The sequence below is a fragment of the Eulemur rufifrons genome, chromosome 15, assembly GCF_041146395.1.
Source record: "Eulemur rufifrons isolate Redbay chromosome 15, OSU_ERuf_1, whole genome shotgun sequence".
In the NCBI taxonomy this organism is placed as follows: Eukaryota; Metazoa; Chordata; class Mammalia; order Primates; family Lemuridae; genus Eulemur; species Eulemur rufifrons.
Window position 1 is genome coordinate 63637897 of NC_090997.1, and position 13670 is coordinate 63651566.

The 13670-nt window shown below is 40.7% G+C and overlaps 1 protein-coding gene across 1 annotated transcript in view; it reads right to left on the reverse strand.

The window, feature by feature from the left end:
• The window catches only part of SLC22A16 (solute carrier family 22 member 16), a 44877-nt gene that overhangs the window by 15980 nt on the left and 15227 nt on the right, over nucleotides 1-13670 (reverse strand). Inside the window, exons 2-3 of the mRNA XM_069488337.1 lie at nucleotides 10739-11218; nucleotides 1901-2018 (exon numbers count right to left, since the gene is read on the reverse strand). Coding sequence (XP_069344438.1) covers nucleotides 1901-2018; nucleotides 10739-11218 — 598 coding nt within the window. The remainder of the gene's footprint in view (nucleotides 1-1900; nucleotides 2019-10738; nucleotides 11219-13670) is intronic.

Here is a 13670-nt window from a genome sequence, read left to right on the forward strand (position 1 = left end):
ATAACACTCTATTCCTCACATGTTCTTCAACTTCACCCCCACAGAGTGGCCCAAATGACCACTTCCCCCGACTTGAACCCCTTTGGTGGATTTCCATCACCTTTGGGAGACAGAGCAGAATCTTGATCATCCTATGAGATCCTGCCTAATGGCCCCCACCCCCTTCAGCCTCATCAGTGTACTGCACCTCCTTCCCTTTCTCCAGACTTTCCAGCCTTTAATTCTTTCTCTTAATTCTTTCTCATCTCAGGGCCCTCCCACCTGCTGCTACCTTTGCTGGAATGCTCTTCCCTCACCCACCCCTCAGAATTACAAAGCCTCTTACCCTCCAGGCCCCAGTGGAACCCTCCACTGCTATGCTCCCATTGTTGACATTAGATTTAGGTTTGAAGATGACTAATCACCATCTTGCCTTTCCCACTAGATGGTGGGAAACAGCTGGGTCTGGTTTATGTAGCACTGCTTGCTGTAGGCAGATCAATAAATATGTTGAGTAAATGAATCTGCCTACATCTCCCATACTCAGAATTCTACCAAAAATTCATTTCCCATGAAAATCAAAGAAAATAGTCATAGAAAATTAAGGCCACATTTCACAGATGTATTCTATGAGTGCAGCCTCGTTTTCTTTGTTCTAGAAACCATGCATGGTATTTTGCGAGACCAAAACAGATATTTTTCAGAAATGTACTCTTAAGTCTTCCAACAGAAGACCTTTGTACTCTCTTGGCACCTGTACCTCTGTGGAAACGTCAGTCCCACCAGAAGGTCTCTCTCATCAAATCTTACTCTGGAGTTACAGAGCTGTGTCCTCAGTGGAAACAGAACTACTAGTTGCTATCTTTTGTGTTGCTATTTAAAACTCTTTACATTCCTAAATATATGTATTTCCTTTTCTTTTTTTAAGTACAACACCTTCAATTCTCCTAAATTTATTTTTATGCATCCTCCCTATCCTTGGCCATCTGTGTGGCTCCCCAGGAAACCTTTCTATCCATCAACAAAGACTCCAAAACTGAACACACCACCTTGTTCTTTAAGGGAGAGCAGCGACCTCTTCTGAGATGCAAGTCCTTGGCTGCTCTCTGATCACCCATCCTGCTGCTCTGCAGTTAGCAAGATCACAAGCTCTTCCCCGCATATGATAACTTCCCTCCATTATCGTTGATCAGTGATCTCCAATCAAAAATCCCCACTGCTGTTGTTTGACAGTTTGGGAACTTGTCTGGAAGCATCACTGAGCAGCTTCCTTCCTTGCTTGTCCACTTCCAATGACAGTTACCATCGTGAGGCCTGCCTGCTCCGTGCCAGATGCTATACCGCAGATGTTTACATTTAATCTCACTGAATCCTGATAACAACCCAATGAAACAGGGATTATTTTCTAAAGTTTACAGATGAGAAACTAAGATTCAAAGAGGATAACATGTTTGCTTAAACCACACAGCTAACAAGCCACCATGCGGCAAAGCTAGTATCAAACTCATGCCCTTTCCACTACACTCCTCTGTTCCTCACAGTGCAAAGGCCTAATGCCTTCTTGTTTTCATTCTTACTGCACATCATACAAACAACTTTAACAATACACCTTAACTGTCTGTTTGGTTCATGTGTACAGGCCCTGACTAGACCAATATAATTGCTCAGAAATAAAATAATGCTTTAGTAATTGTGAGGTGTGGGCCATGTGCCAGGCATAGAGTCAAACAAAAAGTTTCAGCCTGGTAAGCAACAATTTTTCATTTTAATTAATAAGGCATTAATATTCTACTTCTGCAGTGAACAGAGATTAGTCCCTGATCTCTCTCACTGGATCCTAAATGAGCAAAACTAAGAGAGTTAAGGCTTAACATGGAAATACTGCAGCAGAATTAAAGAGGTAAAACAAACCACAACTCACCATGGCAAGAAAAAAGCGCGCAGTCATGAAGCTGTAATAATCAACTGCAAACGCCGCTGCTATTCCAAACAAATAGATGCCAGTGCTTGTGGACCACAGGACCACGCGCCGTCCGAGCCTGAAAAATAAGAATCACACAGTGGAAGAAGCAATGGGTAGTTGTAACAGTTTAAACGTCTACTCCAATTCATGAAAGATAAGTGTTACCTGTATTTTTAATAGCTTATGTCTTCGATTGTTGTTATTCATTTATTTACGTTGGGTAAATCATGAGTGGCATGATTTCTTTACGAGACCAGCCTTTCAGTGAAGAGACCTCTACCTAAGCTGCTAATATGCATGCACGATCACTCTGAGTCAGCCCCACGGGGCCCCTAACCTAGGACTGGGGAGAAGAGGAGGAAGAATTTGTCCTTTCCCTCTAGAGACTTTGGCTCTTTATTGGATCACCTTCCCTGCCAAGCTGGCTCTGTCCAGCAAGGTTGTTAACAGCTCTTGCTAAGCCTCTCTAAAAACAGAGGTCTTGCTACCTTTTGCTCCTAGAATGAAGTGCTTATGTGCCCTACATTTTCGTAACTGAGAGAGGCATTTCTTTGTCTAAAAAACAAATAATATTACTGACATACTTTTAAAATTGTGATATAATTCAAATGCCATAAAACTCAACCTTTTAAAGTATATAATATACTTTTAGGATATTCATAAGGTTGTGCAAGCATCTTCGCTGTCTAATTCCAGGACATATTCACCACCCTGAAAATAAACTCTGTATTTAGGAGCCATCACTCCCCATTCCCGGCTCCCTCCAGCCCCTGACAACCACTAATCTACTTTCTGTCTCTATAGATTTGCCTGTTCTGGACATTTCACATGAATGGAATAAAACATGATGTGGCCTTTTACTTTAGCTTTATGTTTTCAAGGTTCATCTGTGTTGTAACATGTATCAGTATTTCTTTCCATTTTCTGTCTGGGTAGCATTCCATTATACAGATTTCCCACATTTTGTTTATCTGTCCATCAAGTGATGCACATCCTGTGTTGTTTCCACTTTTTGGCTATTATAAATAATGCTGCTCTGAACATTCATGAAGAAGATTTCATGTGAACTTCTGTTTTCAATTCTCTTGCATTAATACCTACTAGTGGAATTCCTGGGTCATATGGTAACTATGTTTAACTTTTTGAAGAACTGCCAAACCCCATTTTTTCATGCTCACCAGCAATGTATAAGGGTTCCAATTTCTCCACCTTCTTTCCAACACTTGTTATTGTCTGCTTTTTTGATTATAGCCATCCTGGTGGGTGTGAAGCAATATCTCATTGTGGTTTTGATTTATATTTCTCTAATGATTAATGACATTGAGCATCTTTTCAAGTGCTTATTGGCCATTTGCATATATTCTTTAGAGAAATATCTATCCAAATCCTTTGCCCATTTTTGAATTAGTCTATTTGTTTTTTTAATGGTGAGTTGTAAGAGTTCTTTATATATTCTGGATACTGAGCCCTCATCAGATATATGATTTGCAGATATTTTCTCCCTATGGGATGTCCCTGACAAATAGTTGTTTTTTGTTTTTTGTTTTTTTTTTTCTTGACAAATAGTTTTAAAGCAAAAGAGTACTGTCTGGAGATTCCAACCAACAGGTTTGCTTGGTACAGCAGAGAATATTCAGAGAAATAAGAAACTGTCATCTTCTTCACACCCTCAGACTTCTCTGCTCCTACATACATTAATAGGGATTCTTGGCCCTATGCAAGGATGTTCCCCAATCTCATCTTAGCCCTGAATGCCACTCAACACTAATTTTACCTATTGCTATTCGACCCTCTCTCCCAACTCCAAAGTCTTCACTTTGGCAGATGAGTGGCCATCTCCTGCAGTGATGCAGAGACCATAAAAGGCTCTGCCCACTTACCTGCACAACCTGCATCTGCATTCAGCCTTCTCTTCTTCCCTCTCTGGAAACACATGCTTCTTTCTCTTCAAATACCATTGTGCAATCTTGTATTGGATCATGCCTCTTCCTCCCTCCTCTGAGACCTTAATCTACCCATCACTTCTCTTTCCTCCATCTCTCCTCCTCCTCTGACTTCTTCCTTTCAGTTTAAGTCTCCTCCAACCAAAGACAAGAAACTTCTCTTGACCCCATCGCTTCTTTAGCCACCCTGCATTTCCTCCCCTGGCAGACTTACAAGAAGGGAATATCTACTTCCTCAACTCCTATGCATTTCCTCAGCCAACGATGACTAGGTACAACCAACTTTTCTGAGATCACTTTGCAGTCACCAGAGATCTGCAAATTGCCTCTCTTGCTCCTTTTCTGCCTGTCCTCTCTAGTGCCATTGACCATGCCTACTCATCAGGACCCTGCTGTCCCTTGACTTGCAGAACATCCCTCTCTCCTGGTTCTGCTTGTACCTCCCTGCTGGCCCACCTGCCTCACTGCTGGCATTTCCTAAAGTCCTCTGCTGCACACCCTGCCCTGCTGATTTCATTTACTCCCCTGGCTCTGATTCCTAAGTATGTGCTATTAACTCCTCTTTCACTCTTTGGCCCTAGTTGCTCTTCTCCACTCTAATGTCCTGCAGAGCTGCAATCTTTCATTGCTGTTGTAACAGGTACTAATTTTGAATACATTTTCCCTTTTTTCCCCCTTAGTCCAGGGATAGTACAAGCTCATTGGAAAATGTCCAAACCTGTTTCCCTCTCTTCTCAAGCTGCTCTCTCCCTAGTATTTCCTGATTGGCTAGCAACATCACCTGAACCTTAATACAATCCTCTCCCAACGCCCTTCCCTCCTGCATACTTATCACCAAATTATGTCATTTAAAAATGCCTCCCAAGTATATCTTCATCATTTCCTCCCCACTTTTCCGGCTTTCACTCAAGCCTTCACCATTTCTTATATCATTCATCCCAACAGCCTCCCAACTGGTCTTCCTAACCTCACACCAGTACACCTCCCACACTTCCTAGAAACAAAACAATCCCAATCATGGTTTGGGCCCTTGTTTCCTTTATCTATCCTACACATCTGCCACATTGACCTTCTCACAATTCCCTGAACATGCCAGGCTCTCTCATGACACAAAGCTATTCCTTCCCCTTGAAAACCCATCTATATCTGGCAACTTTCATTAAGCTCTTAAAACCCATGTCAAATGTGAAGTCTTTCCTGATCATCCCCTGGGATCTCATGGCAGAAATTAAGAGACAGTGTGACATAGTATCAGGCACACTGGCCTGGGCTCAAAGCCCAGCTCCATTCCTTACTTTCCAAGTGAACTTTCTATGCTTCTTTTTCCTCATTGGTAAAAAATAGAACCAGTAGTGCCTACCTCACAAACTTCTTTAAATAATTAAATGAGATATTAATAATACACACAAGACATGTAGAATATTGCATAGTAAATTGTCCATAAATGTGAGTTATTATTTTAAAAGCATTTATCACTATTTTTTTTTTAGAGACAAAGTCTCTTTCTGTCGCCCAGACTGGGGTGCAGTGGGGCAGGATCATAGTTCACTGTAACCTCGAACTCCTGGGCATAAGGGATCCTCCTACCTCAATTGCCTGAGTAGCTAGGACTACAGGTGCACGTCAAGATGCCCAGCTAATTTTTTTATTTTTCGTAGAGGCTAGGTCTGGCTATGTTCCCAGGCTGGTTTTGAACTCCTAGCCTCAAGTGATCCTCCCATCTTGGCTTCCCAAAATACTGGGGTTACAGGCGTGAGCCACCATGCTCAGTCTCATTGAAATTATCTGTTTAAAAGTCTATCTTCTCCACTGTTAGCTCATTAAGGATGGGATCAGATCTTATTTCTTTTTTTAAGTAATATATCATATATGCATAAGAATGTATAAAATACATGTAGTTGAAAGAATAATAAAGAATGAAACACATAGAAATCACAACCCAAGGCAAGAAAGAGATCACTGCCAGCCTCCCAACAGTTTCTCATGCCTCTCTTTATGATTACAAACCCCTTGCCCCCTTCTAGGAAGAACCATTATCCTAATTTTAGTGATAATCAACCCCTTGCTTTTCATTCCATTTTACCACTTTCATTATATAAGCAACCCTAAATACTATAGGTTATTGTTTATAAACAATATAGGTTAGTTTTGCTATACCAGAATAATATCATGTGTACTATTTCATTACTTGCTTCTTTCACCAAATATTATGTTTAGGAGATTCAACTATGTTGTTTCATGTAGGTGTGGTTCATCCATTTTCATGGCACGTACCCTACTGCAAGAATATACTACAGTACATGTGTCCTTGATATGGTTAAAGGACATTTGGGTTGTTCGCAGTGCAGGGCTGTTAAGACCAATGCAGTAGGAACATTCTTACGCATGTGCCCATGTGGACCAATGCAAGCACATGTCCGGGGTATATACCCTAGAGCATGTGGGCTGTGCCAATCACCAATTTCTCTATATAATACCAAATTGCTCTTCAAGGTTTTCCCAATTTGCATTCACACCAGCAGGATGAGAGATCCTATTACTCCATATCCTTACCAACACTTACTACAAAACTTTTTATTTTTGACAATTGGTCAAAAATAAATGATGTGATTATATATCATTGACACTCTTTTCATCTTTTCATTAGCCATTTGGATTTTCTCTTCTATGAAGTGACTTCAAATCTTTTTCCTATTTTTTTCTATTGACTTGTCTTTTTCCTATTGATTTAAGAATCCTTTGACTATTCTGGACACTAGTCCTTTAATTATACTTGAAGCAAATATTCTCTCTCTCTCTCTCTCTCTCTCTCTATGTCTTTCCTCTTTTAATGGTGTCTTTTGATGGAAATACAGTTTTCTAATGAAGTCAAATTTAACCATCTTTCCCTTCATGGTTAGTGCTTTTGTGTCTTTTAAAAAATGTCCTCCATTCTCTTCCATTAAATTCTGAAAACACTCTCCTGTATTATCTTCCTAAAGTTATATAGTTTTGCCTTTCACATATGTATGTTTAATCCTTCTGGAAGAGATTTTGTACTGTAAGGTGTGAGGAAGGGAATTCAATTATATTTTCTTCTATATGGCTAGACATCTGTCTCAGTACCATTTATTGATCCTCATCCCACTAATGTGCCATGCCTTATTTGTTCTGTACTTAGGCTTATGAATGCACAAGTCTATTTCTGGATCCTCTAAGGCTGCAGTCCCCAACGCCCAAGCCACAGACCAGTACCAGTCTGTGGCCTGTTAGGATTTGGGCTGCACAGCAGCAGGTGAGCAAAGCTTCATCTGTATTTACAGCCACTCCCCATTGCTCCTCATCCCCCCACCCCCACCTCAGTACATGGAAAAATTGTCTTCCATAAAACTAGTCTCTGGAGCCAAAAAGGTTGGGGACCACTGCTCTAAGGGACCATCAATCTGTTTGTATCATAATATATCCATTTACTTTAATGATTTGACTTGTAAAGTTGGTAATTTTCTCCATAGAAGGCTTACTCACTTTTTGTTAGATTTATTCATATATATTTCATATTTTTAGGCTTCTGCAATAGCATTTTAAAAATTTTACATTTGCTACTGGTATATAGAAATATGATTAATTTTGATATATTGATAATACATTCAGTAACGTTATTAAATGCTCACTAATTCTAATCTTCAGGACTTTTTTCATACAGAATTGTAATGACTATAAACAATGACTTGTAAACATGGTTATTTGATTATTTGTGCCTGATAATTCCAGTATTTGAAGTCTTTGTACAGAAGTCTGCTCTGCTCCCTATCGCTTCTGTGGATTCTCACTCATGGTGTCTTTTAATCATGTGTTTCATGTGTTTTGGTTTTGACTAAGCTACTTATTCACCTTGAAAAATAATTTATGAGAATCCTCTCAGGCCTAGGATGATGCTAAACGAAGAGTGTTGAATTTGATTTTACTCTACTTTTAAGTTAATAAGTTAATCTGTTGCTGTTTAATGGATTCTGGCAGAAAATACAAGCCTCTTGGGGCAGAGACAAAAAACTCCATTACTTACTTCATTAGCAAGCAGTAGAGCATCAGCATCTTTGTGTCAGTTCCCCTTATCCCCAAGCCCCACAATGGGCCCAGATGACACCTCACGTAATGCGTTGCATTAGAAAAGAGGAACACCGGACTTGGTGAATCCACCACTTCATAGCAAGCAGTTAGTAAGCCTGCTCTTTGTGGCAGAGAAAGGACATTACCTCACCATATTAGTTCATTCTGTGTGGCTATAAAAGAATATCTGAGACTGGGTAAAGAGGTTTATTTAGCTTACAGTTCTGCAGGCTGAGAAGTTCAAGGGCATGGCCTTGGCTTCTGGTGAAGGCTTTCATGCTGCATCACAATGTAGTGAAGAAGGTCAAGGAGGAAACAGATACATGCAAAGAAAGAGAAACCTGAGGGGCATCCTGGTTTATAATAATCCACTCTCATGGGAACTAATCCATTCCCGTGAGAACTAATCCAGTCTCGTGAGAGCAATAACTCACTACCATGAGAACAGCAACAAACAACTCATGAGGGATCTGCCCCCATACCCGAAATACCTCCCACTAGGCCCCACCTCCCAACACTGCCACTCTGGGGGGCAAATTTCAACATGAGCTTTGGTGGGGACAAGCAAACCATATCCAAACCATAGCATTCATATTGGCTACGTAAACAACTCTGAGAAATGGCCCATGTAAAAGAGGGGTCAAGGACTTGCAGCCTTGGCACACCGGGTAACGTGTGTAGAAGAGTACAAGAGATCCAAAGAGGACTGTCTCTCTCAACAACAAGTTCCTCTGAGAGAATATTAACTTCCTTCTTCCAAGGGTCTAATGACACTACCAGTCTGGAACCATGTTAAACTAATTTCTTAGTGTGAGGTTTCTTTGGAGCTCCCAAGTGATGTTAAATTGAGCTAAACATCCAACTGAGTACTGGCTTGTGGTTACAACTTCTCAAGGACTTTTAACGATATAAACCCCTGCACCTAGCAAAGTGGCTGGTACACAGTAAGAGTTCAATATATGTTTTTATAAGTACACTAGGTTTATTTATTTATTTATTTATTTATTTTTTTTTTTTGAGACAGAGTCTCACTCTGTTGCCCAGGCTAGAGTGAGTGCCGTGGCTTCAGCCTAGCTCACAGCAACCTCAAACTCCTGGGCTCAAGCGATCCTCCTGCCTCAGCCTCCCGAGTAGCTGGGACTACAGGCATGCGCCACTATGCCCGGCTAATTTTTCTATATATATATTTTTAGTTGTCCATATAATTTCTTTCTATTTTTAGTAGAGACGGGGTCTCGCTCTTGCTCAGGCTGGTCTTGAACTCCTGACCTTGAGCGATCCACCCGCCTCGGCCTCCCAGAGTGCTAGGATTACAGGCGTGAGCCACCGCGCCCGGCCAGTACACTAGGTTTAAACATGAAAGAACTAAACTTTCTTTCAGTTAACATATTTTGTACTCTGATTTCTTTTTTAAGTATTTTTTATATCCCACTTTTGTCATATAGAAAATGTGTTTCTATATGTATTTAGTACATGTAGTTGTATATATTTTTAGTTTCAATTGTCAAGCACTGAACACATTTCAACAGATAAAGCCCAAGTGACAATTTGTGTAATAGCTGAATGAAAACAGTCATACCTAGCACCTATGAATGTACTGTAAGTATGGCCCTAGCCACAGCAAAGCCCTGTGATTTTTCTTTGGTCATGTTTGTCAGCCCTACTAGACTGGTATACACAGAGGACAGCGATTTCTGACCTAAGCTATTATCTTTGGGTCCCCAGTGCCCAGCACATGCCTGTAAAATTCACAACTATGGAAGTCAAATAAGTTCATCTCTGTGCTTGAGCATAGGTACTTAAAGTGTACTTAAAGTACTTAAAGTGAACTTTATTTTAAGAATTATATATCCATTTTAATGTAAATTTTAAAAAATACGGCTTTGCTATGGTTTGAATGATGATATCCTCTCCAAAATTCATGCTGAACCTTAATCTCAGTGCAACAGTATTAAGAGGTGCGGCCTTTGAGAGGTGATTAAGTCATAAAAGCAGAGCCCTTAGCCCCCTTACAAAAGGGGTCAAGGTTGAAAGAAGTGCTATCATGCCCCTCCATCCCTTCTGCCAAGTGAGGACACTGCATTCATCCCCTCCAGAGGGTACAGCAACAATGAGCCATCTTGGAAACTGACAGCAGCCCTTACCAGACACCAATCCTGACAGCACCTTGATCTTGGACTTCCCAGCCTCCAAAATGACAAGAAATAAATTTCTATTGTTTATAAATTACCCAGTCTGTGGTATTTTATTGTTGAAGTACAGAGAGACTAAGATAGGCTATTATATCAAGCCCACAATTTCATAGATAGTACTGCTTAGAACCAGGCTACCACTCTTAAAAAGCAAACCTATTTAAATAAAAGAAAATATTCAAAGTAATAACCAGCATCTATTAAGTAGTTATACATCCACAGTACTTTTTTCTGTACTAATTTTACAACAACCCTTTGAGACGTGTGATATTATGTTCATCACCAGCTTATAAACAAAGATTCTGAAACACAGATAAGTTAGGTAATTTGTCCAAGGTCTACAGCTAATAAGTGGTACATCTAGGATTTGAACCCAGATAGACTGTCTTCAGAACCCATCCTCTTATCATAATATTATTTTGCATCCCTAAATGATGGATCAGCAAAAAGATAGATATTTAGATAGGGGGTATGAAAATGACTGAAGTTTTAGACATAAATCCCTGTCCCCTAAGAAAACCAGTTAGGAAAATGAACCCTGCACTGATGCAACAATCCTAAATATTTCATTTTACCTGTCAGAAATGTAGCCAAAAACTGCTGCTCCCGCCAGGACTCCAAACATAAACAGGGGCTGGATCAGTGCTGCGAACCATTTTCGCTCACAGACCAGATTCCACTGGGTCACCACGGTGCTTTTCCACTTTCTCCGGTCATATAAGTAGCCATCCACACAAGGAAACTTTGTCTTACTGCCATTGTATTCATAGTTCAAACTCGACATGTTCTCCCTCTTGATCCTGCTACACATTGAGAGCTCCCAGATCTCACCATTTTGCAGTTGCACTATAATGTGATCTTTCCGGCCTAGAGACACCAGTGACCAGGTGTCTTCCAACCTCCCGTGAGAGAAATTGTGGAAAAGAACCTGACTCACATTGCCTGGGGGCTTGCAGGTATGATCTGGGGTGAGTACCAGGAACACAGAGGCCAAGTAATGAATACCACAAGCGATGTTCTGGAAGGCACATATGAAATAGAGGAATATCTGGAATCTGCAAAGAGAAGAAAAGCTAGTCATTATATTTGGCCCATAGGCTGAAAAAGAGCATAAGCAAATATGAAGGGTCTCCATCCTGTTTACTTTAACATATATACCATAGATAAATACAACAATAACTATAGATATGTTTGTATCTATGAATTTGTTTGTGTGTGTGTGTGTGTGTGTGTGTATGTGTATGAAACCTAGCTCTCTCTACTGAGAAGGCCTAGAAACAATCACATCCCAATAGCAACAAGCACACCCTCTGCCCAGATTTTGCTTTCTAAATACCATTCTCCAATAAAAGGAGCCAGGAAAAATGGCTGATTCTAAGACCAGAAGAGTGAAGATACAAGATAAGCCTAGAATATCTTGTAGTATCACAAAGTAAGGAAGTGCTCAAAAAATAAAAGGATAAGGGCATGTCAAAGGGACCCAAGAACCAATCTGAAAGAGCTCCCAACAGCCAAAGCTGAAACAATTTGAGCAACAAAATAAGTAGCATAGTATGTCTCACAGTATAAAATAAATATACATTAATCCATACTGTGCTGGTTAATTTTATGTGTCAAATTTGACTGGATTGGGGAGGCTCAGATAGCTGGTAAACATTATTTCTGGATGTGTCTGTAAAATGTCTGTGGAAGAGATTAGCATACAAATTAGTAGACAGAGTAAAGAAGATCACCGCCCCCCCACCCCCCGCAATGGGAGCAGGCATCATCCAAGCCACTGAGGGCCTGAGTAGATCAAAAAGATGGAGGAAGGGCAAATTCTCTCTCTGCCTGACCTGGGACATCCATCTTTCCTGCTCTCACACATTGGAGGTCCTGGGTTTTCAGATTCAGACTGTGAGTCACACCACAGTCCCCTGATTCTCAGCACTTTGGACTGGGAATGAATTACACCACTGGCTTTCCTGGTTCTCTAGCTTGAAGACAGCAGATCATGGGACTTCTCAGCCTCCAGAACCATGTGAGCCAATTCCTATAATAAATCATTGGGTCTGTTTCTCTGAAGAACCCTAATGAATACAGATTTTGGTACCAAGAGTGGTTATAGAGGAGGAGAATTTTAAAGATAAGTTTTCTCAATTGGTTCTAGGGTTTCTAGAACTGGCACTCTAATTTGATTAGATTTAAAGATGCTAATGACTCTGTTTCCAGCAGCAAATAGAGGACTGACAGTCCATGGCATGAACTGTTTATAGAGATATGCAAATATCTGCATTGGATGTTTCTAATCAACCACTTAGAAGAAGCAAAGAGATAAGTGACTATATATAATACTTTTCAACATTTTTTGAAAACCAAGGAATATAATGATGTTAGTTGGTTGCTCACAACATTCCTGGACAAAGTTGTAAAATAAGAGCTGCACAAATGACCTAGGAGCTTCTGGTATGCACTGAAGGAGAGCTTTATCTACTATAGCCACAGGGCTGAAATTGCTGAAAATTGAACACATACCCTCATCCTGCAATTGAATGAATTACAATATCCAGTGGGCCTCTTTGAGTTTTAAAGGTAATATATTCTTCATTTGGGTGTGTTACTCTGGCCCATTTACTGAGCAGCCCAAAAAGCTGCTAATTTTAAGTGAGGCCCAGAGTAAGAAAAGGCTTTGCAACAGATTCAAGCTGCTGTGCAAACATACTTAAGCCATATGATCCAGCAGATCCAATGGTGCTTGTAATGTCAGAGGCAGACAGGGATACTGTTTGGAGCCTTTGGCAGGCACTTATAGGTGAATCACAGCATAAGACTTTAGGATTTTGGAGCAAGGCCCGGCTATCATCCTCAAATAACTACTCTCCTTTTGAGACACAGCTCTTTGCCTGCTAGTGGATGTTAGTGGAGATTAAACCCTTGATCATGGGCTACCAAGTTATCATGCAACCTGAGATGCCCCTCATGAACTGGGTGTTATCTGACCCACCAAGCCATAAAGCTGGGGCATGCACAGCAACATTCCATCATCAAATGGGAAGTGTTATATATGTGATCAGGCCCAAGCAGTCTCCGAAGACACAAGTAAGTTATAAGAAGTGGCTCAAATGCCTATGGTCCCCAGTCCTGCCCCACTGCCTTTTCTCTCTCAGCCTCTCCTATGACCTCTCTCCTCTATGGCCTCATGAGGAGTCCCCAATGATCATACAGAAGAAAAGACTTGGGCCTGGTTTATAGATGCTTCTGTATGATACGCAGGCACCATCCAAAAGTGGGTAGCCATGGCACTACAGCCCTTCTCTGGGACATCCCTAAAGAACAGTGGTGAGGAGAAATCTTCCCAGTAGGCAGAACTTCAAGCAGTACACCTGACTGTTCATGTGCTTGGAAGGAGAAATAGCCAGATGCGCAATTATTCAAGGGGACTTCAAAAGTTTGTGAGAAATGCATATTACATAAAACGCATAGATTTCAAATTTTTTGACATCAAAATAAATTCACACTAACTTGTTA